The sequence below is a fragment of the Cydia strobilella genome, chromosome 12, assembly GCF_947568885.1.
Source record: "Cydia strobilella chromosome 12, ilCydStro3.1, whole genome shotgun sequence".
NCBI classification, from domain to species: Eukaryota; Metazoa; Arthropoda; class Insecta; order Lepidoptera; family Tortricidae; genus Cydia; species Cydia strobilella.
Window position 1 is genome coordinate 17997706 of NC_086052.1, and position 24782 is coordinate 18022487.

The 24782-nt window shown below is 40.0% G+C and overlaps 1 protein-coding gene and 2 non-coding genes across 3 annotated transcripts in view; 2 read left to right on the plus strand and 1 right to left on the minus strand.

The window, feature by feature from the left end:
* Positions 1 to 24782, minus strand: part of LOC134746326 (uncharacterized) — a 64167-nt gene continuing 39385 nt past the window's right edge. The window contains exons 2-7 of the mRNA XM_063680722.1: positions 20912 to 21073; positions 5690 to 5841; positions 4876 to 5068; positions 3973 to 4119; positions 2351 to 2509; positions 1 to 1411 (exon numbers count right to left, since the gene is read on the minus strand). Of these exons, the coding sequence (XP_063536792.1) occupies positions 495 to 1411; positions 2351 to 2509; positions 3973 to 4119; positions 4876 to 5068; positions 5690 to 5841; positions 20912 to 21068 (1725 nt within the window). The 5' untranslated portion in view covers positions 21069 to 21073 and the 3' untranslated portion in view covers positions 1 to 494. The remainder of the gene's footprint in view (positions 1412 to 2350; positions 2510 to 3972; positions 4120 to 4875; positions 5069 to 5689; positions 5842 to 20911; positions 21074 to 24782) is intronic.
* On the plus strand, positions 13123 to 13195 carry Trnay-aua (transfer RNA tyrosine (anticodon AUA)). Its single transcript has one exon. It is a non-coding gene; the product is annotated as a tRNA-Tyr (tRNA).
* Trnai-gau (transfer RNA isoleucine (anticodon GAU)) lies at positions 13485 to 13559 on the plus strand. Its single transcript has one exon. It is a non-coding gene; the product is annotated as a tRNA-Ile (tRNA).

Here is a 24782-nt window from a genome sequence, read left to right on the forward strand (position 1 = left end):
TCACTTTACGTTTTCGTGAAAACTCCAGTGTTAATATAAGCTTCTTGAGTGTAATTAATCGATAGGAGAATGGACGTTACAGATCCCTAAGTTATCCTACGAGGCTTAATAGTGCCGCTAGAAGTAGGTACTCAAGAGCGTAAAACGCATTCAAATACCTTTCACCTTTGACAGTTAATAGTCTGGACATGGAACAGTACGTCAAGGAAAACGCGTTTTACGCTTTGGAGTCGCTAGAAGTACCTATATTACAGTGCTTTTGCACAGGAGTTGCTTTTTGACGGCTAGGTAAAATGGCTTTAGTTTTTTTGGAAACCATGAAACCGGAGTTCATCTTATATTTTAAAATACCTATTATTAAGTTAGTATCAATAATGACGCAGCAGTGGACAGCAACTCCAATGCTTCATGCACCTCGATACATCTCAAAAACTTCACTTATATATATACGAGAAAAATATATTTAAGTCTAGAACGACAAAGAACGGACGAATCTACAACAGCCTGTACGTCCAAAGGGACAACGGGCTTTGGAGTCGAGCTACGTGGGGGGGTTCTCGACCCCCAACCAGTAGTAAATGTAGTTGGGAATCTCCACCATTGCGTTGAGCGCTCCGCGCACGACGTTCCCCTAAATCGTGCAGCTCAATATCCCCCGCGCCTACTCCCGAGTCTGGTGTCAATGCTGCTAACGCTCGAACATCAGGACCTAAATAGTGAGGATTACAAAATCCAAGCGATGCCCCTGAGAGCCTATTCACGCGTTCAGCACTAGCGTAATCCGACGTCGACAATTCACCTTCCTCCTCTTCTGTAGTAGTCACGTCTTTACTGAACCTGACCGATGCAGACTTCGGAATCGCCACGACTTTCGGCGTATCGAGTCGTCGCATTTGCACGTCATCTTTCTTGCGCATACTCTCGATTTCCCGCTTCATATCCTCCTCTTCATCGGAGTCCAGATAGACTAGCTTAGCTGCCTCGATCGGGGATAAGACCGGGGTCGGGAGAACCATGTCAGCGAAATCTGGGACCGAGATAGGTTCCCGGGAGATGTCGGAACGGAAGCGTTCGGCCTCATCAGCTTCTTTAGGGCCGGCGTCGCTCGAGCGTTCTATGACGTACGAGGAGTGGGATTTCGATAGCTGGGAGTTAGCTAAACTTTCCGTGGAATCTTGGCCTAGGGCGGAATAGCTGCAGCGGGCGGCTCGTCTCATATGTATGGAAGATAGTCGGGAAAGTTCCTTGAGAAGACTTGCGGGGGGGTCGGGTCGGACGGCGACGGGGGTGGGGGTGGGGGCGGGGGCGGGGCGGGCGCGCCGCGGGGCGCCAGGGACGAGGAGTGCGCAGCAGTCTACGCGAGGCGAGGGCCAGTTTACGCTCTGGACGATGCGCTCCCATGTCTCCGTCGCTGGAAAATGAGAATGATAAGTTAGTTATCATTGGAAACTTGTCATGACGATCTTCTATTGTTTGCGATTAATATGCAATGACAGAAAAATAAGGGCTAACGTATTAAACAGCAGCAGCTCTGGCCTCTGTAGCTGATTCTCTATATATTGGCACTATTACGGAAAGTTCTGAGCTCAAGTTTTTATCCCGTTGAACCCTGGAATTGTCCTGCCAATTTATGATTCATACCTACAGTATATATCGGAGAATTTACTAGGAGAATTGTACCTATAATACATATTTCTGACCTAGACTGGAAGTATACGACATACCAAACTGGTATCTTAGTCTACTGTCCTCGCGCGAATTCAGTGCACGGCTGAGGAATGTTAGGAATGTTGGGCGTCATGACGGAGTAGTGTCATTATGTACGTACTGGCGCGGCGCACACCCTCCCACTTCCTCGACCTCCGAATGCACGGAATTGGCGCGCGGACAGTATAGGTCTTAAAGAAAAGAAGTTTGTTTGTTTTTATACCACGTCGGTGGCAATCAAGCCGTATGGCCGGCCTGATGGTAAGCAGTTACCGTAGCCTATGGACGCCCGCAACACCGGAGATATCACACGCGCGTTGCCGACCCTAACACTCCTCTCCCTCGTTGAGCTCTGGCAACCTTACTCACCGGCAGGAACACAACACTATGAGTAGGGTCTAGTGATATTTGGCTGCGGTTTTCTGTAAGGTGGAGGTACTTCCCCAGTTGGGCTCTGCTCTAGATCTGGAACGACATACGCTGTCCAGTGCTACGTGCTACCACACAAAGCGAGATGTCATTCACAGTGCCCATACATCTCTTTTGGACGTAGTTTAAGGACATATCCGGGTCCGGACGCAGTTTAAGGACATACCCGGGTCCAAAGCTTATTCTATGGTGAGTAAGTACGTGTACTACATACCAAAGTGAAACCTCCACAGCTCATTACAAGCATGTCCGTCGGCTTCCCCTCCGAAGATGTAGAGATGAGCCCCGGCGCGCAGCCCCGCGTGGCCGACGCGCGCGCCCGGCCAGCCGCGGGCGCCGCGCAAGGGCCGCACTGCTGTCCACACTCGGGACACTGAAAAATAAATACTTTCTAAAATAGTATTTTATACAATCGTGATATAATAGAGAGCTTTTCAGTCGAGTACCGTGTTTAAGCAACGAAGCTTGCTGAGTATACAATACTTTTTCTATGAGACAAAAAAATAATACTTTCAACTAGTAGAATCATATACTTAAGTAAACAAACCAAAAGTATAGTTAAAATACGCGAGCTGCCGCGACCCGCGATACCTTCATACTCGTACGCGCACCGGCCGCCGGGCCCGGCGCCCCCGGCGGGTTGGTCAACGACACCTCCTCGTAACTCATGAGACCCTGGTACCTCCGCGCTAAATTCAATTTTAAGACGGTTTTTTTCTCGATTTTGGCCACCGTAGCCTATGGAGACTAACAAGCAACGCTAAGCGGTTTTCGTAGGATATGGATGTTGCTATATGAAGGGTGTCACATGCGCGTTTATGACTTATGAAGCAATTGTTGGCCAACCATTCACAAAGCAGATACGACGCAGCAGCGTGTTTAAGTAGACTAATTTGCATTGAATCGAGTCTCCTTAAACAAGAAATATTTTACTGAAATGTATGAAGTTCTATTTTCAAAATTTTTATACTTGACTAAACCGTATCGATAAAATTCTTATGCTTGAGTCGGAAGTGCCATAGACTATCCAACGTTGAAAAGAGTAACGTTGTAGTGTTGCATGTGATGTCGTAATACACAGATTATACTCGACGAGTAGAAAAAAAACTTTATCAGTTTTATATGGTTTTATTTACCGGAGGAAAGCGAAGCGTAAGTAAAGCGTCTCTGTTTCAATTTGAAAAAAAAAAATGTTTTCTATTGTGCGACTGTTCACCTCTATATTACTCGTCGCATTTATCTACCGATTCTGGTGAAATATTGCGAACAGGTTCGAAAATTAATATAGATGGGGAATAACTATAGACTTTATAAAAAGGATGCCGAAGACCGTGCCGATTAAAGCAGGAATTCGGAACCAACCCTGGGATCCAAAAGCAGTACCTAACTGAGGGTAGGTTCGAAATAAACGCCAAGACGAAAAAACAGATATAGATATATAATAAAAAAAATATTACATATTATAAAAAAAACAAAAACCCGACTAAAAAGAGGAAAACAAGCCCCACAAGAAATATTGTTTAAACAAATGCTAAAACCAAGCTATGGAATACCGTTTAAACAATATAGAATGCACTATGAAATTTGTTCGTAATCGATAGTTAAATAAAAAAAAAACTTATCCTAAATACTAACTAAATATAATTTATAAATGTTGATGGTAAGTATCGCAGGCGGGGACCAACAGAGGGTTACTCATAGTCATTTTGGTTGGTGGTTGTTAAGTTCACTATTTAGCAGAATGTTACTTAGGTAGGTATTTTCGTTGGTGGCGGTCAAGTTGGTAGTTCCTCCTCCTTTGGCAATCGGGTAAAAAGGAGAGGTAGATGCTCTTACTAGTGTCATAGTGCCACAAATCAGCACAAGCTCTCAAATCGCTCTGTCCTCCATGCACGTAGAGCCTTGCATCATGCAGGGCAGCCGCATGCCGGTGCCGAGCCGGGCCCGCATTGGCTGTTCGTACTTGGTGCCAGGATTCCGATTCTGAAAAAAAAGGTGAATACAATACACTGTTCCCCCGTAAATTAACTAAAGTTTTTTTCCAGCTATGCTTGTGTATAGAATGTGAGACGAAAGTGAGGCATTGTTATCTTTAGCACCAAATTTCTATGAAATAGTTATTTGTGCAACAAGAGAGGAAAATTGGTTTTTCTTGCGAGTGTTTATTTTGAGTCCCAAGAAAGCGAAAGATTATAGAGTTAGAATCTTGAGCGTAGCGAGGGACTCAAAAACACGTGATGTAAAATAACTTTGCTCTCGTGTTGCATATATAATTTTTCACCTCAGTAGTGACAACATATTAAAGGTTAAAATGTATTTCGAATTACACAGAATAATACAAAAAAGAATTGTAATAGAAGTATAAACTAAATTAAAAAGCTACTTTGTTTCACTCCCTGGAGTGAGGAAAGTCGCACTTTCCTCACTCCAGGGAGTGACGAAAGTAGGCTTGTTCGAGCTGCTGAGGTGAAAATATTATTGTTATAATGACACTCCCATCCCCCACACTTGTTCTGTTCATGTCGGTGCATAGTTAGCTCAGCTTACCAATCTTACCATAGATCCTTCCAAATCCTTATAACCCCCGAACCTCCGAATCCTTATAACCCTTCAACGCATGCGCAGAATGGCCGCGCCGTCCTCTAGGACCGGCTTCGCTGCCGCGAGCTCTTGTGTTTCATAGTGATGACCTGTGTTGGCCATGAAGTACTTAGGTACCTACTTATCCCATCTACTTACCATAATGAAAAGCCCACAGCTCATTCGTGGACCCTCTCAAATCCTTATAACCTCCAAAGACCAGCAGGCAATCCTTTAGAGCATGCGCGGTATGCCCACGTCGTCCTCGAGGGCCGGCTCCGCCGCCACGGGCTCGCGGTCCGCGTCGCCCGGGTGGTGCAGGCTGGCCAGGCAGCTTTCGCCACGAGCCAAGCTGGAATGGCAAAACATATTATTATTTCGACATTTTTAGAAAGGCACTATGCCTCGATCACCGTACATTTAACCAATGTATAGCGGTCGACGTAAGCGTCGAGTGTGCGTTCATGGTACTCTGTTACATTTACGGGTCGAGGAAGTGGTGTCGTGCGCTGCGCCCTGAGATAAGCATCATAGTAGGCGATACATAAGCAGACGGAGTGTCGTGTGCCTTTGTATGACAAGTGTATGATCGGAGTGACTGTGTAGGTTTTTTTTATACTACGTCGGTGGCAAACAAGCATACGGCCCGCGTGATGTTAAGCAGTCTCCGTAGCCTATGTACGCCTGCAACTCCAGGTCTATTGAATATGAATTCTAACCTCAAGAGCTCAGTCTACGGCAGTTTTCCAACAATTCCCTACTAATACCCTACTAGTTTGCCCGAGTCAGTGATCAGTGCACCCTCGATAAACTCCTTTAAAACAAACTCGATGAACACTTTCGAAGACTACAAAACACAAGTGCATATTGATGTGCACGTATCAGCTTTAAGCTGCCTGTGCATTCACACATAATAATAATGTATTAGGAAGGAATTTAATTGTACTCTGTAAATGATGTACTAGATAGTTACCTCAGTATCATACACCCAGAGTGGCGTATCACCGAGCGAACCAGCTTCGCCACCGAAAACATAAAGTTTGTTCCCGTGTGCGGTACAAGAGTGTTCCTGTAAAGATGGCGGCGGTTCGCCGCGGCACGCTAGACGCTCCCATTCTCCCGTGGCTGTAACAAAAGGACAATAATATAATGTGTAGTAATAATATTGTTTCCTCCACTCGACCCTGTCGTTTGTAGTGTGTGTGTGTGTGGAGGAAACGAGGGGAGGCCTTTGCCCAGCAGTGGGACACTAAATTAGGCTAGTAAAAATAATAATAATAATAATATTGTATTATATCTCTTATACTTATTTTCGGACCTCTTAAAACACACGCGCACAAATAGTCAAAATAAAATCGACCAAGTGCGAGTCGGACTCGCGCACGAAGGGTTCCGTACCATAACGGTAAAAAACAGCAAAAAAAATCACGTTTGTTGTATGGGAGCCCCATTTAAATATTTATATTATTCTGTTTTTAGTATTTGTTTTTATAGCGGCAACAGAAATACATCATCTGTGAAAATTTCAACTGTCTAGCTATCACGGTTCATGATATACAGCCTGGTGACAGACGGACAGCGGAGTCTTAGTAATAGGGTCCCGTTTTTACCCTTTGGGTACGGAACCCTAAAAATTGCTATTAAAGACCACCCGAAATCACCCGGCTTTCTTTAAAGAGGCAGATAGTTTCGGATTCGTGTTTCCCCGTGGGTCCTCTGTAAGCAAACCGCCTTGATGCATCAATGTCACATTTTTTTATCCCTGAAAACTTATTAAACATTAATAACGGGTCACTCACGTATTTTAAGTCGAAAACGCTCGACATGTGATACGTGAGTGACCCGTTATTAATATGTTTAATATGTCTGTGTCTCACGGAAGTTTTGTTATTAAACTCTGAAAACTTGTCAAAAAATGTGTTAAAACTGTATGTATAAATTACTCTAAGGTTTACTAAAGGGGGTAGTGCTGCACTCTGGTGGCAGAACACTGCTACCCCTATTAATACTTCCTCTTCTAGCAGTTATACTAAATAGACTTTTATCTTATCCACTGAAACTCTCAAATACAATAGACACACAAACAGGCAGCGCAAAGCTAAACTGAGTCAAGAATTTCAAGAAGACACGTTTCTAGATGGCAACCGCAGATAAATTCTGCCGAGTCGTCAGAAAAGCTGCTGATTGGAGCTCGGCAGGCGCTCTCGACCTTATAGGCTCACAGACTACACACAAAGATACCGCATGAAGAATTTAGGAACATCGCAACGTAAAATACTCTACATTGAAACTCATTCCATGCGGTATAGACATACAAATAGGTAACGTAGTGAACTGAGTCAAGTTGCCAGTGTTGCCACGTTTAAGATGGCAACCGCCGATTAATTCTGCCAAGCCGTCAGAATAGCTGCTGATTCGAGCTCGGCAACCACTTGACCTGAGTGCCTACCGCAAACCACGTTCGACGTGGTGCCTCTCTGTCGTACTTGTAAATTCGTAATAAGTGTGACAGGGAGGCAACACGTTGAACGTGGTTCGAAGTAGGCCTACTGATTGCTTGATTAGGCTCACAGACTACACAGACACCGTTTACTAACGTTTTTGAAACGTTTACTAACACCGCAAGATTACACAAATATGTTATTTTATAATTTATTTGACTAAGTACCTTTTGTAAATTCAATCCGGAGGTCGCGAGTTCAAATACTCGCTCGTACCAATGAGTTTTTCGGAACTTATGTACAAAATATCTTTAATAGTAACCACAAGTATTAGTTGAAGGAAAATATCGTGAGGAAACCTGCGTGCATCCGCCAATAATGTATGTGAAATACCCAACAAGCATTGGGCCAACGTGGGGACTATATGTACGGTTTATCCGCACGTCCTTTATTTTCGTAGTAAGCCTAAAATGATCGCTCGTGTTCTCATATTAAATAATTGTAGTGCTAATCAAACCGTGATGATCGCGAGTAGTTTTCGGTCAAGGGCCTGACACTGTTTGATAGAGAAAGATAGTCTTATTGCGATTCCTATAACAGGAAAGAGAAAATAGTGCCATGCTTTGTCCTTATCACTGACCGGGTTTTTTTTCATGGTCGGGTTATGGCAGTATAGGCAGGCGATGGCGAAATACCGAAATTTATAAGGGTGAAAGAGAAAAAGGATTATGCTGCCATACATTAACCTGTCAATACATGAATATGTCTTTCTCTTACCCCTGGTCGCTCGGTTTCATGTCTATAACTACTATACTATGTCAAATGTTTATTATCGGATTAACAATTATTATTATTCAATTAAAAGTAAAACTAAAAGTAACTAAGAATAACAACTTATGAATAAAAAAAATTAAAAATCAAAACTACTCTTAATTAAAAAACATCTAAATAAGGCCCCCGCAGCATTGTGTCAAAGATGCTGGCAGCATTCCCTCGCTGAATGGCAATACTTATGCGCTGCGAGAGAAAGCCGCCAGCTCTCTGGTCACCGGTTGCGTCGACGAGCTTTTTGCTAAGTTCTTTAAAAAGAACTTTTGCGCTTGGGCCCCACGGCCCCAGTGTCTATACTATGTCTATGTTTTCGATGCTCCATCTAAGGTTACCGATCTGTGAACTTACGTCAATGAGCGAAGGGATGAATGGCTTTCGATAGTCTATGGCTCTTTAACTAAACGGGAACAGTCGGGAAGAGTCAGTCGATTATTGGGAAAACATTTTTTTATAGGATATATTGACCAAGCCCCACAGCAAGCTCGCAGCAAGGGCGTTCGCTAGCGTCGTAGAAAATAATAGTTATAGAGCCCGGTGGTGCATTTATAAAGACCGGTTCACATTTGTCTGACGTGACGTGTTGTGTTGTGTCGTGACGCATATTGGTTTCATACATTTAATATGGTTGTGTTCACATTTGTCTGATACACGACACAACACAACACGACATGTCAGACAAACTGTGAACCGGCCTTAAGGTTTACCTTTGTGTTGTCGACGATTATTCTGTAGATTTTTGTTTCACAGATTTTTTTTCTAGTAATTTCAAATTGCAAAAATAGTCTGCACAGAATATTTAGGTACTTCAAATAACTTTAGTTTAAATTACTATTTTACCAAGATTAAAAAACATACTTTCGTTTCAAGGACAATTTGTTCCTGTAATTTCATTTCACAGAATTATCGATCTGTAGAAAAGTTACTTCTTATAATTTTAAATACAGAACAGTTATTTATTCGAATTTTAGTTATTGAGTCGTTAATTGTTACAAAAATGTAGGATTCGATTATTCTATGAATCATTTTCTGTAAAACAAAATTCGCCAGAAAGTTTGACCGTAAAATAAGTGTAAGTACACCGGTTTATAATAAAAAACAACATGATGTCTCATCTCAAAGCGTGTCACAAATATGGGTTAAATATATTACCCCGAATGTATTGTGACTTGAGCGACACATTCGTAAATGGGTTAAGTCGGCTTCAGATAATTGTATTGTTTTAGGTTGACTGATGTCTGGAGGCGGGCTTTACTTATTGTCATGCTTCGCTAGCGAGTACGCAATTTAATATCTTATTTAAAGTTGTAAAAATCAAATCAATAAATACAACACATACCCAACTACATTTACATAGTACATCTGCTGAATTTTATCCGCATACAAATCCGTTAAGTAGTTTTTGAGTTTATCGCAAACATACATGCATACAAACACACAGACGCGGCGGGGGACTTTGTTTTATAAGGTGGTGTGATACAATCGTGGTGGGTTACTTCCTAACATGGACGTTAACGATAGGGTGTCCAGATTTTTTTGAGATAGTATTTGGCGGTTTAAAGGATAAAAAAAACCGGACAAGTGCGAGTCGGACTCGCCCACAGAGGGTTCCATACTTTTTAGTATTTCTTGTTATAGCGGCAACAGAAATACATCATTTGTAAAAAATTCAACTGTCTAGCTATCACGGTTGATGAGATACAGCTTGCTGACAGACAGACGGACAGCGGAGTCTTAGTAATGGGGTCCCGTTTTTACCCTTTGGGTACGGAACCTTAAAAATAAAATACACACAGAAAAAATAAAGTATTTCTCCATTTCTTACATATTTTTAGTTTCAAATAAAGTATTTTAGCATACTTTATGTGTTTCGTATTTCATAAAGTCAATGGAGATCAAATATAGTAAAATACAATACATATATACAAGATATATACAGTGGTACTACGTAAACGAAATTAATAACAAGCTTAAATCTAAAATAGGCCCTTGAGGCATTCAAGTTGGGTGGCAAAGTCTAGAAAAGGTTTCCGAAACAGAACGTCCAGCGGGCTTAGCACGGTTATTGTCATATTGCGCGTGAAATGGTTATTATCATATTGCGCGTGATAGGACTGCTGTCTTCTAACGTTATCGTAAAAAACTGTCATTTTGCGAGCATGGTACCGGGCTACGATAACAATATCCCGTCGATAATGCAAGTAATCGACAATCTTTTTTTTTTCCTTTTCTTGATGGACTTGAGGGCGGTGTTGCCCGTAGCCAATGTCACGTAAAAGGGTAGGAACAAAATAAATGCTCTTAGAGCACGACGCTGTTCGGTGGTTGTTGTAGTTGTCTCGTAAAACCGATAGCTGGATTTTACGAGAAGCACGTGGACTACCGGCCGTTGACTCCAAAATGGTGGTTAAACACGCTTTGAGATTAATTCTCCATTCACTGCATACTACCACATTAGATTATTGTATAATAAAGCTATCGATATTACACTTTAAACAATATTAATGAGCAAAAAACAAAGGAATTAATCACGAGGCTACTATCAAGATGGCGTTAGAACCGGAAGTCTCTAATCGACAATCATTCGTTAGTGACCACGATTGTCTATGCCTAGAGTTTTTGAAAGATCCATTCAATAGGTGGCCTTATTCAATTGTCGGACATGTGTCAGATGAAGTTTGAACGCGAATAGCTAGATTTATTATTACACTTCGAAATTATAGGCCATAACACACCATCGTACCGCACCGTGACCTTGGAGCAATTCTAGAGGGTCCTTTACGCTCATGCGCAAATCACGGCGCGAAGCCGCGAACGCGAGTGTGGAGTCTAGTTCGCTATTCAGCGAAATCGAATCCACACTTGCGTTCGCGGCTTCGCGCCGCGTAGTCTGGAGCGGGCTAAACATGAATCTAGACGAATCTAAACAGAAATGACCGAACGGGATAGATAAGACTATCTTTAAGTAGTAGTGACAGAGAGCAATATATTACTTTTTGTCTTTGTCATAGTTTCACTTTTCCACCGCTGCCACAACCGAAATTGTGGCAAACAAATAAGTACGTGACATGTCATGCTTGTTCGTTGCTTGTTTAATTATTGTTGTTTTCTATGAAATTGTGCTTTCTCTTATAAAACATAGTGATGGTTAGCGTTTTGAATTGATAAAATAATGGTGAATTGTTCTGTAATGGGCTGTCATAGCCGCTCTGAGCAAAAATATGAGAACATAACCTTTCACACGTAAGTACGGTATTTTACACCTTCCTCTTAACGCAATATGTGAGAATAACATCGTAAAATTACGTTACACTCAAAGCAATGTAGAATCAAACGATTTCAATAAAAATATCACAATTATTTACGCAAATTAAAAAATATTATTTGTAAAATTATCCGCCCAAATTACGTAGGTTGTTTGTGGTAATCTGTCAGCTACTCAGACAAGTCTGAGGTCAGCCGTTTTTAATCTTCTTCTTAATTTAGCTGCATAACAATCATGTTAGGGATACCAGATGAGAATATCATAATTTTATGGGTAATTTTGACCTCGAAGTTTTTTCGTATTTCTAATTCTAAAAAATAAAATAAACAAATGTTGTGAAGATTAAATGTGGTGTACATTAATTGGTGTGAATAATGTGATTGTGAAGTGTGATTTCATAAAATTTTAACTCATAATACATTTTATTTTACGTTTTATTTACTAAACATGTTTAGTTTTGTACCACCTGCGCGAATTATAGGAGGTATTTCATTGTTCATACGCCTAAATAGAACGGCCCATTGACATTTTATTCAACAATTTTAATACCGTCAAACTTTGCCTCCAGGGTAATCGCCCCAACGTAATTTTTACCAATATGGTATCCCCACGTTTATGACGTCATCTATGTCTATCCCTTACGGGCGCACGCGGTAGGCCGCATCTATGTAATGCTACTCGTAGGTCTATGGGGCTGAAGGACCATCTTATTTCAAACATAGACATTTCAAACAAGAGAGAGAATCATACTATCTTTGTCTTACACTAGTACTAGCACCCAAAAGAAAAGGATGAGTCTAGTTTTTTTTGTTCTTATTTACTGATAAGATTTGCTTGACCAACTATAAGGCCCCATACGCACGAGAGCTTAAAAAGCGTTGCGTGTGGGACGCACCCATAAGTAAGAGCGAGAAAGCGATATCTCTTTCTATAAGCTCTCGTGCGAATGGGTGGGGCCTAACATGCACGGATAATTGTGTTCTCTCAACTTAAAGCACACTCGAGCGCGAATCGCGGCGCGAAGCCGCGAACGCAAGTTAATCTAAAGCGAAATCGACTCACGCTCGCGTTCGCGGCTTCGCACCGCGTAGTCTGTAGCGGGCTTAACGTTTTGACAATTGACAATATTGACATTGACAAGCACGCGTGCGCGTCTGAAGAAAATACAAACTGACTAGAAAAAAATATATACTGATTTGATCAAGAACGTAGTGATTATATGCTCTTTGGATTTGATGTGAAAACTAAAGAAAATGCCACCGATAATGTAAGTTTCTCTAAAGAACAATAATTTATTTATAGAAAAAGTTATAGTTCGTGTAGATTGTTTGACCAATAATCAATAACTGACTTTATCATGAATTTGTTTTTCAGTCGATGACGATGCTTAGGCGCAGAAGAAAATGCTAGCGAAATATATATATATATATACTCCCTGTTTAGACACGTGGAAAGAATGAGTGGAAAAAGGCTAACAAAGAGAGTGTATAAGGGAGAGGTAGAAACGGGAGTTGGGAAGGGGCAGACCTCGGCGGACTTTTTCTGATCAGATCGGGGAAATCCTGAAGAAAGGCCAGGTAGAGCACCCTAAACCGGCGAGCGTGTATGAGGAACGTTATGAAAGTGAAGGTAGCGAAAGAGGTATGACAGGATCGTAACAAGTGGAAATCCGTGGTCTCTGCCTACCCCTCCGGGAAATAGGCGTGATTATATGTATGTATGTAAGTTTGTTAAACTATCACTAACTGAACGTGAACTTCCAATATTACTTGGAACTCCGGTGGCCGTTTAAGAAGTGTAACACTCTTACGGTAGATATCGCTAGGGTCCCCTAGACCCATATAGTGGGAAGATTTGCTGACTATGGATGAGGTCTTGGTGGCTCAATTGGCAGAGCGCTGGAGTATAGATCCAGAGGCCGTGAGTTCAAGTCTCACCCAAGGCAGTAATTTTTCCACTTTTAAATTTATTCTAAGCTTAATAGCATCGATCGCAGACGTTTCTGCTTGTTAAAAACTACGTAATTATTCATACATTTACTCACACTATAGAAAAAGTGCATAAGGATTCTAACAAATATTAAAAACTTTGAAACCCGTCGACCTCACTCAAAACTTCAAAAACATTTTTTTCTTACCCTGTCTGTACCTATATTCTAGAACCTGGTTTTGTATGCAAGAATCCAAGTTTATTGACAAAAAAGACCACCACACTTTGTGCCATAAATTATGTAGGGCTCCGTGGCTCAGTTGGCAGAAGCGATTGGACCGATGTTCCAATGGTCGCAGGTTCGAGTCCTGCCGGAGGTGTAAATTATTCCATTTTTCCTTTAATTTAAAAATCTGGAGTAACGCTCGCATATGTTTCTGCTTTAAAAAAAAGTTAAGTATGGGTATTAGCACATTGTGTGTGTGTGTGTGTGTGTGTGTGTGTGTGTGTGTGTGTGTGTTTGTTAAGATCATTTCTTACAGGTAGATGTTGCTGAATACTGAGAAACAAAAAAATCCCCCTGACTTAAAAACGAGAGCTTTCTAAAAGTGACATTATTTTCTCATAATTTGCCAATGAACCGCCATACTAGCCTGCACCACTATACAACTCATGACCTCATCTAATCTATTTTGTTTCTGTTTCAGTCATAACATATTAGAGGACACTCAAATTATCGAGGACATGGAAGACTTATTTAGAAAAGGGATAGTCATAAAATTTAGCTATCGAACGAAAGAAGAAAAGTTCTTACATTCCGCCTGGAACAAACCTCTCAGCAAGTGGCATGTCCATGCATTTCGAATAGTCAATAGTCAGTGTTTATTTGTAAAACATATGTAGGTGAATCTATTACAGTGTAAAGGATTTTTTTTTACAAACTTAAGTTGCAACGTTGCAATGTATGTATCAAGTCCTGCAAGATAAATTAGACCACACTTCCCTGTATTCGATTGAGCTAAAACTTCACATACACTCTTTAAGTTGGGTGATAACATAATACATTATATAAGTTGGGTGATAACGCAATATTATGGTACAGTCAGCTGCAGAGAAAAGGCACCCCCTGCATACAAATTTAAATTTGCATGAACGTGGGGTACCTTTTCCCTGCAGTACCATCGAATATCTGATGATGGACGCAGGAAGTGGTCATATAGGAGGTCATAGAAGGAGATAAAATAACGCAACCGAATTTGTGTCTGGATTTGTTAGAATTGTCTTGATAAGTATTAGCATAGAGTAACTTATACTAGAGCGGTACTGTCATATTAAATTTTGTAACCCCAGTAAATTCACTGCCATCTGTCGACACACTTTAAAACTAAAAATGAAGATTTATAAAAACACGATAAAATGTATTTAGATATAGATAAATGATTTTTTTTATTTGCATTAATTATTTTTATGATTTTGACCCATGTTCTTTCACTGATATGCGTTAAAATTGTTAAATAATAAACGAAACCGTCAACGCCATCTATACGACTGTAGGCCAAAACTAGTAGCGCCCTCTGAACGATAATCAAATTTTCTTGATTTTCGAGGCACGTTTTTTCCTTAGACTGTATCCATCTATTGGTATTAGTGAGGGCTAACGCGTATGAATTCGCCGCTAGGGGCGCTAGTGTAGATGGTGGTCTTTTCCATAGTTCGAAATGTCAAATGTCACTTGTCACTTTAATGACTGACAGCTGTTCTTTAGTGTTTTGGACCACCATCAACAGAGGCGCCAACTGGTGAGCAAAAAAACGATAGTCCTCTTTGCCTGTTAAAAGAATCGGCAATAAAAACTTGTATCAAAAATATCAGTTTTAACAAAATCCTTATTTCATTTCATTTATTTAACATTAAAAGTCATGTGCATTACAGAAGATGTTAGTAAAATGTAGTCAGTACATTGACACCCGGGTAGGGCACATAATGTTAGTACTTGTGAGGTACCTACAGAGGGCTACAGTTTTTGTGCTCACCAGTTGGCGCCACTGTAGATGTAAATTCTTCTATGCTTATTTTTATAAAATCAATACGACCACACTTCCCTGTATTCGATTGAGCTAAAACTTCACATACATTCTTTAAGTTGGGTGATAACATAATACATTATATAAGTTGGGTGATAACGCAATATTATGGTACAGTCAGCTGCAGAGAAAAGGCACCCCCCTGCATACAAATTTAAATTTGTATGAACGTAGGGTACCTTTTCCCTGCAGTACGATCGAATATCTGATGATGGACGCAGGAAGTGGTCATATAGGAGGTCATAGAAGGAGATAAAATAACGCAACCTAATTTGTGTCTGGATTTGTTAGAATTGTCTTGATAAGTATTAGTGAGGGCTAACGCGTATGAATTCGCCGCTAGGGGCGCTAGTGTAGATGGTGGTCTTTTCCATAGTTCGAAATGTCAAATGTCACTTCAATGACTGACAGCTGTTCTTTAGTGTTTTGGACCACCATCAACAGAGGTGCCGGACTTCCGGTTCGAGCGCCATCTTGATAGTTAGCATCGTGATTAATTACTTTGTTTTTTGCTCATTAATATTGTTTAAAGTGTAATATCGATAGCTTATTATACAGTAAACTAATGTGGTAGTGTGCAGTAAATGGTTTAACCACCATCTTGGAGTCAACGGCCGGTAGTCCACGTGCTTCTTGTAAAGTCTAGCTATCGATTTACAAGAGCTAACAAATCACCGTACACTGTCTTGTACAACCGTACAATTTTTGTCGTTTTTAAACCTCTTAATACCTTGATACTGGCGAAATAGTCCCACTGGGCTGAAGCCATAATTTTAAAAGAAGAAGAAGAACAGAGGCGCCAACTGGTGAGCAAAAAAACGATAGTCCTCCTTGCCTGTTAAAAGAATCGGCAATAAAAACTTGTATCAATAATATCAGTTTGAACAAAATCCTTATTTCATTTCATTTATTTAACATTAAAAGTCATGTGCATTACAGAAGATGTTAGTAAAATGTAGTCATTACATTGACACCCGGGTAGGGCACATAATGTTAGTACTTATGAGGTACCTACAGAGGGCTAAAGTTTTTGTGCTCACCAGTTGGCGCCACTGTAGATGTAAATTCTTCTATGCTTATTTTTATAAAATCAATACGTTCTAATATACACAAAGGTATTTTAACGTCTAAATGTGCCATTTTTTTAACTTGTTTAATTTTGCATATATTTTAGTTGGCAGTTTTTATAAACCACTAACATTTATTGAGCTATATCATGTTTACCATGATTAATCAAAGACGAACAAAGATTTACCACAATTATGAATAAGGAAGGAGTTAAGTAAATTCCCGATAAAAAAGCTTGAAGCCCCTAAAACTTCTTTGCATTGGACATTTTGAAAGACCTCCATCTACACTCGCGCCCCTAGCGGCGGAATTAAACGCGGTAGCCCTCATTACCTACACTAGAGCGGTACTGTCATAGTAAATCTTGTAACCACAGTAAATTCACTGCCATCTATCGACACACTTTAAAACTAAAAATGAAGATTTATAAAAATACGATAAAATGTATTTAAATATGGATAAATGAGTTTTTTTATTTGCATTAATTATTATTATGATTTTGACCCATGTTCTTTCACTGATATGCGTTAAAACTGTTTTAATGACAAACGAAACCGTCAACGCCATCTATACGACAGTAGGCCAAAGCTAGTAGCGCCCTCTGAACGAGAATCAAATTTTCTTGATTTTCGAAGCACTTTTTCCTTAGACTGTATTCATCTATTACGGAGTTATATCTATCTTTGTTACCTACTTATACTTATATTATAATCTATTGCTTGTACCAATTATAATGCCTGCATATCTAATTTAATTTAACATTTTTATAATATGTCAAGAAGCTAATAATTATAACAATAATTTGGAACCCTTTTCAAACTCAAACATATTTATTGCTCATAGTATTACAAATTACAAGAATACAGACCCTGTAAGGGCACAGCAATTTTGTTTTGCTGCAACGCACACAGCAATCCTACGGTTTTTTTTGTTTTGTTTTTATATTTTTCTTTTGTTTCTTTTATATGTGTGTATTGTGGCAAAAGGTTAGGTTAGGTTTGTGTAAATAAACTTCGTTTATTTTCTTGGCAATGGTTGTATTATTTACTCATTTATAATATTCTCTCCAGCAGCACAGAGCCGACAATCCGACATTGTTACATATCTGTATCAGAGTTTACATTAGTAAACATAGAAGACTGACAACGCCGCGAGAATTGTCATTGTTGTAAATGGAATTTAAGTTACTTATAGCAAAGACATAATCATGTAACTCCGTATAAGCAAGATAAATAGTGTAAGGAAAAAATGTGCCTCGGAAAGCAAGAAAAAGTTATACTCGAATAGATGGCGCCACACCTTTAGCCTATACTCATCTCATCAAGGGGGGGCAATATTTCTCACTTATAAGAAACTAGTTATAAGAAACATGTACAGTTTGTGCCCAAATAAACATTAAAACATTATGTCCTGTCTTTGTTTGTAACATGTATTTTTCTTTGTAGTGCACAATAAAGAATTTTATTATTATTATTCCACCTACCCAGGGTCTCAGCCAGGTATAAGTAAATTTCTGTCTCATTTACAGAGGGTTCCATTTATAGAGATGAGACTTGAGGTTATTTCAGTTATAGAGGCTTGTTTTGTCTCAGCACTAACAGAGATAATTCAGTGCTAAAGTATCGGGACCGCGCTATGAGTCAGCTATAATAGAGGTACTAAGTACCTAACAGTGACAGATTTATTACGTATAAAGCTAAAATAAAAAATAGGAATAAGCGAAACCTATTCACCTATGTCGAGTCCATTAAAGTTGCGGGGAATGCTGTTTTGTATGAAGATTGTCCGTCTTGAATGTTTACTAGTCTCTACTTGTATAGAAACATAGGTAAATAGTTTAGGTAGGTATTCGTGTGATAGTAAAACATAAGCGACATAAGTATGTATTTATTAAGCTCGCTAGCAACTCGCAAGCGCACACTCTTAGTAACAGCCGGTTTTGTGCATGATGCTAAGGAAGTCCTTGAGGAGCGCCTTCCTTAATTTCTCCCTTGATCCAAGAGAAGTTTTCTGGAAGAAATAGAAGGAAATAAGTAAAAGTAGGTTCATGTGGCAGCAACGGAGGAAATATTTTCACATGAGAACAGTATATTTGCACCCAAGATATACTAACTAATCGCCGGGAACAATCATTTGTCTTTATGTCTGTAAACAAGGCGCAGATTAGATTAGAACTGGGTGCCTTATTTAAACCTAATATTGCATTCCCAGATTATGTATCTCAGAGGTACCTAACTATCAAATAATAGGTACCTATCTCATTGCACAATACAGCCACACTCATACTTATTCAAAAGAGTAAAAGTTACCTACTAAGACAGACCTAGTGGAGCGTTACAGTTTTTTTTATGTCTAGTACTTAATTCGGTACTCAAAAGAACCTACCTTCTATTTACAGCTATTACAAATTGCTTCAATAGCTACTGGCTCACAGTAGTCTGACCAATGGACTAGTTGCCATCAGCAAGCAGCAAAGCAGCAGCAAGGTGTTATTACACCTGTTAGAACCTAAAACAAAAAAGTATCTACCTAGATGTAAGTTTTTCAAGTAGATTTTCCCCCTTAGGTTAGGATTTGAATGTTGAGGTAAAAAGTATCTTAGTAATGTAACCTAACCTAGGTTAATAGCATAAGTAAGAGATTGTGCAACAGATATCTTATCATACTAACTTTTACATTTATAATGTGAGGTAGTATTTAAGAGTTTAGGAGCATTGTTATCGAGACGTTTGTTTGACAGACATGTAAACTTTACGAGAAACACTGCAATTTTATAGCTTTACCTTTAGGTGTTTTAGTAATCCATCACCGTTTTGACTTTTGAGGCTCGGCGTTAAGTTCGGCATATAACTGTAAATATGCGAAATGCCCGAAATTCTTCGTCTGGCATATCAGACGGGTTGTAAGAGTGTCTTGATAAAGCTATGCACGAGATTTTTAGACGCTCTTTTTCTTTAACAGCATCCGCGAGTAGGAATAATAAAATTTGACTTTCCTGCAAAGAAAACATTGACAATATATATACAGCGGAACATTGTAACTAATAACTCAATATCATAGAAAAACTGATATTTACCCGTAATTTATACCTTAAAATTGGTTTATTCAATAATTTTGCTTTCACGACAAGGCTTATCGTCACCTAAGAAGCACGTAGATAGAATTAACGAAGTTGAACTGTCAAAATGGGACAATGTGTCAAATTATCCACCGACGGCAACGACTATGTTATGCAAATTGTCGTCTGTCAAGCTCCTGTCATCTACCGCTGTCATTCTGTCATCTACCGCTGTCATTCTGTCATCTACCGCTGTCATTCTGTCGTCTATCGCCGTCATTCTGTCATCTACCGCTGTCATTCTGTCATCTACCGCTGTCATTCTGTCATCTACCGCTGTCATTCTGTCGTCTATCGCCGTCATTCTGTCATCTACCGCTGTCATTCTGTCATCTACCGCTGTCATTCTGTCATCTACCGCTGTCAGATGTGGATAACTATCACGATTTCGCCCTATCACGGCCTTGTCACGCTACCATGCTAAGCCCGCAGATCTAGCTAATGCTCCGTGAAAAGTATGAGAGGATCGCAAATCGCAAACTGAATTCTCAATCAATATATATATTATGAAAAAGAATACAGAAAAAGAACACACATTACATTAGGTAACAACATTGGTATAGTATGTCATGGGCAACCGTAGTTAACGAGCCAGCGAGCGGAGCGCTCGGCCCAGTCGGCTCTCGTCGGCTCGAGCCTCGTTAAACTCGATCGACTCGCACGGCCTGAGCCCAAGTGCTGCTTGTTATCTTGTTGGAGAATGTAGGCTTGAGAAATTATAAATTTCCTGTAAAATAACCCTGCCTTTCATTCTTACCTAACTGTTTTCTCGACATCACGGAAGCCCCTTTACTTTTAATTTACTACCTTTTAATCTTTTGGACGTTAATGACCGATATATACGCCCCGTAGGTTAAACGCCAAAGACCGATTAATCGGTCATAGACCACGGAGCAACATAGACCTACGTGCATATGCATAAAGTTCAATTTCAAATTTGACTCTTCGGTGACGTGGCGTCTGGATGACAGATTTTGTGTTTGACCACAGATTAATAAATAGTTACTAGTTTGACACAGCGTCGAAAAGGTTAATTTATCATAGCATGAAAACATTCCTTCCAGCTAAGTGTTTCCTTTAGTTACCTTAGTGTACTGGCGCATTGCATCTACTGACTTAAGAGGATACTCGCCTAAGCAATATCTCCAAAAGTCCTCCATCACGGAGCCCCCGCTCCTTCTACCCCCCTGAACGTATACTAGTCTCTAAGGAGAGTGGCAGAGTGCTTACCATACTCCTTGCCCACAGATTTCAAGCACCCACCAAAATCCTGTTTTATGTGGACAGTCACCTAAGCAATACAGAGCTGCCTTCCCTCTTCCTTCGAGCTCACACACGTAGGCTCCGAGCAATGATGTCACATTGCTTGCCTTACTCCTGCTTATGACCACAGATTCCAAGCACGCAAACATTCCTCCCAGGCAGCAGGCCTCCCTAAATCCTGGTTTGTAAGCACATTCACCTAAGCAGTATCTCCAAAAGTCCCTTAACGGTACAGAGCCCCCTCCACCCCTTCCATCAAGCACGTAAACGTGGCCTCCGAGCAACGTGGCAGAATGCTTGCCGCGCGCGCACGGCGCGGCGCCGGCGCTCCCGCTGCCGTCCACTGAACTCCACATCTCATCTGCAACAAATTAATTAACAATTAGACACGATAAACTACATCCAGACAAACCCAGCAAAGACAAAGCTGGGTCGCAAAGTCTAGAGAAAGTTTCCGAAGCAGAACGTCCAGATCTAGCTAATGCTCCGTGAAAAGTATGAGAGGATCGCAAATCGCAAACTGAATTCTCAATTAATATATTTGTACGAGTACTACGATGTGTAGCGCGTGTGCGGTGCGGGAGCGCTACACGAATATAAATACATAGTACCTACACTAGCGATAATAATAGTAGCGATAGCGATGCATTTCTTAGATCTGAAGGGACCTTTAAACTTACATCTGTCACGGGACTTTTAGCGCCAATAGACAACGTAATGAGTAAACAAAACCGTATGAAACTATTTAATGCAACCAATAGAAAATACAGAAAGTAGAAACCGATTATTTATTTGTAATTCTAGAGCAATGGTCTTTTCTGTTCTCCGCTGTCAACTTTTGGATCGCTGCTCTAAACGAAGTTGCCGCGACAGCCGGGCTAGCACATGATTGGCGCGACAGTATCTCGCCGCGAGATACACTACCCGTCCCCTTTAATTCATAGTTAGTAAAAGACGGGTAGTCTATCTCGCGGCGAGATACTGTCATGCCAATCATTTGCTAGGCCTACAGTCGAACAGAAAAGTAGCATACACATTACACACTTTGGCCAGTAAATAAGAAAGCCTCAAATCACATGTGTGATGTGAGACATTTCGTACTTTACTGCCCTAGGTAACTTAATAGCACCGACCTGAAAGCCTTTTTTTATCTGGTTTTTATTGAGGCTTTGGACACTCTAGGTGAACATGCCAGCCTCATGGGTGCTTTCATAGTTCCCTACTCAAGGGAGAGGTCATTAAAGTGGTCATTAAATTGCTTTGTCCGACATAGGCTCGGCCAACCAACAATTGATCTGACCATTGTGCATGGAGCCCAGACTACCAAAAATTATTTTTCTTAAGTCCGAATTCCGGACGCATTCCAACAACACGTGAGACAAGTCATCAGTCTTCTGACAGTTTGCACATAGTGGTGACGATTTAACACCCATCATGCACAGAAACTTGTTTGTAGGGATGTGTCCGGACCGGACTCGGAAAGCTGAAACTAATACTTTTCTAGCGAGGTTGTAAAAGTCTTGCTTACAGTAATACAGTAGCGCTCAAAGAAACGCTCTAGTTATTATGTCGAGTCGTAGGTCATAGTCATAAACAAGAAAGGCTTTGAAGAGCCATAACGTAACACTTTAGTGAAGTAAAGCAAACTACTCTAAGTATAGTGGCCAGCTCGGTAAAGCCTTGAAACTAAAGTGGGCCATAACTAAGTTAGGACATAGGCTACGTACAGGCTACATGTATCATGTGAAGTTATAATATCTCGTTACACTCGGTCGTCCGCTTTGATGTAGAGGTCTACCTCTCTCTAGACGGCAAAGTTTGGGCACTATATTTTTTACACTTTCTGTTGGATTTTTTTTTTCGAAGAGAGGCTTCTACTTAGCAGTGTGTGATAGAAGGCTGATATGATGATATGGTGCTACTTTCTCGCACTAGTGCGTGAAGTGCACTTTTTGTGCATATTTCGAAAGTTTAAAGGGCCATATGTACTGTAAAACGTTGTCGATACAGGTGCGAATAGGTAATTCGCAACTCGTGTCGATTTAAAACACTCCCTGCGGTCGTGTTTTAATTTATCGCCACTCGTTTCGAATTTCCTCTTTTCCGCACTTGTATCGAAAATAACTATTTAAGCAAATAGAAAAATTAGTTATTTAGTTATGCTTGGAAATGTTACATTTAGACGAAATACTCGGTCAGCTAGAGATGTTTCAGATTATTCTTAACCATATTAATAATTTTTTTGGTTTTAATACTAAAAATACCTATGGTTTAATTATCTTCAGCGAAACATGCAAAAATGCACAATAGTTATTTGTGCAACAAGAGAGGAAAGTTGGTTTTTCTTGCGAGTGTTTATTTTGAGTCCCGAGATAGCGGAAGATTCTAAGGTAGAATCTTGAGCGTAGCGAGGGACTCAAAAACACGAGATGTAAAATAACTTTGCTCTTGTGTTGCACACATAATTTTTCACCTCAGTAGTGAGAACATACCGTACCGTACCGTACCGTACCGTACCGTACCGTAGTACGGTACGGTAGTATGAAGTTCATGGCCTTCACTAAATTAAAAAGCTACATTGTTTCACTCCCTGGAGTGAGGAAAGTCGCACTTTCCTCACTCCAGGGAGTGACGAAAGTAGGCTTGTTCGAGCTGCTGAGGTGAAAAAAATATATCACATTCGCAGACACATAAAAGCGGGTGAAGGTGGTGGTATTTATTACAGTTTTACAAGCAATAATAGGTATATAGAAACTTGTAGTTTTCACACCAATAAGTTTCGGAAATCCCCGTGCTGCTTCAATTTAAAACTACTTATTCTGCTCTGTGGGTTCGCATAAATTCAGCCGTAAGCTGAACACGAGAGTTTTATCCCGGTTATGAAATGGGGCCTTTGTTAGATTTATACAAAGGGCACCGTAAGGGAACGATAATACCTACTATATTATGTAGATTGTAGAATAACTTATTATATTCCAGAATCATAATCCTCAATGATGGCTATCATTCATTTACTTTCGCAGATACTACTGTAGATTGAACTACAATTGTTAATAAAAAAATGACGGTAATATCTCAGGTAATATTAATTTACTAATTAATTCATTAATTAATTAATTTAGTAGTTAACATAGTTTATAGGATTTTTATACTAACACCTACCGTTATGGATCAATGCAGATCTGAAATAAACGATTTTTATTTATTTTATTTAATATCTTATGTAGCTGTAAATGAACGACAATTATGAGTACGAGTAGACAGAGCAATTAGTGTTTTTTTTTTAATTAATTTCTATATCCCAGGTAGCAAAGTGACGTCAGAGACGTCATTTTAACGTAATAATGACGTCATTATGACGCCATAATGACGTCGCTGACGTCATAATGACGTATACATGCTACCTGGTATGGATGCTACCTGGGATATGGGGCTAAAAGTAATCTAAGCACCTATAACGAGAAAATAAAGTCAATTTTCAAAGCAATTAAACTTGTTAAACTCAATTCTCGCTTGGAAATTAACTACGACGCCACTTGTCAAACTTAAAAAGTCTTTGCCTTGGGAGATAAACATATGAACCGTAGGTAAACGGGTTGTATCATCCTGCCGTTTATATTATTACGATTTTGCTGCACGGTACTTTTCTTGCATTCCTATAAATCGATACCAAAACGCATTCTCAATATCAGCAGAAAAATAAAAAATATCTCCACATAAAGCGCAATGCAATGCAACCCCAGCAATATTCTACGAATTCCCGGCATCAAAGGCATTTTCTTGCACCCCTGGGGTGCACGTCCGCGAGGGGGCAAATGAAATGCTCCCCATGCTCCCTTAACTACTGCTTATGGGGTTCCTTCCCTCTTGTCGTGTTATCGCTTACAACATGTAAATATTGGTCGTAGCTTCAGTAATAAGTAATGAGTAGTGATGATTTGGAAGACGTTGTTTATGGTGTGTTCGATTGTCATTATTGTCAATGGGGTATGTGAGCGTTAAATATAGATATAACTATAAGATAGTTTTTATATCCTCTTTGGTGAGTATAGTGTTTGTTAAATTGGTAA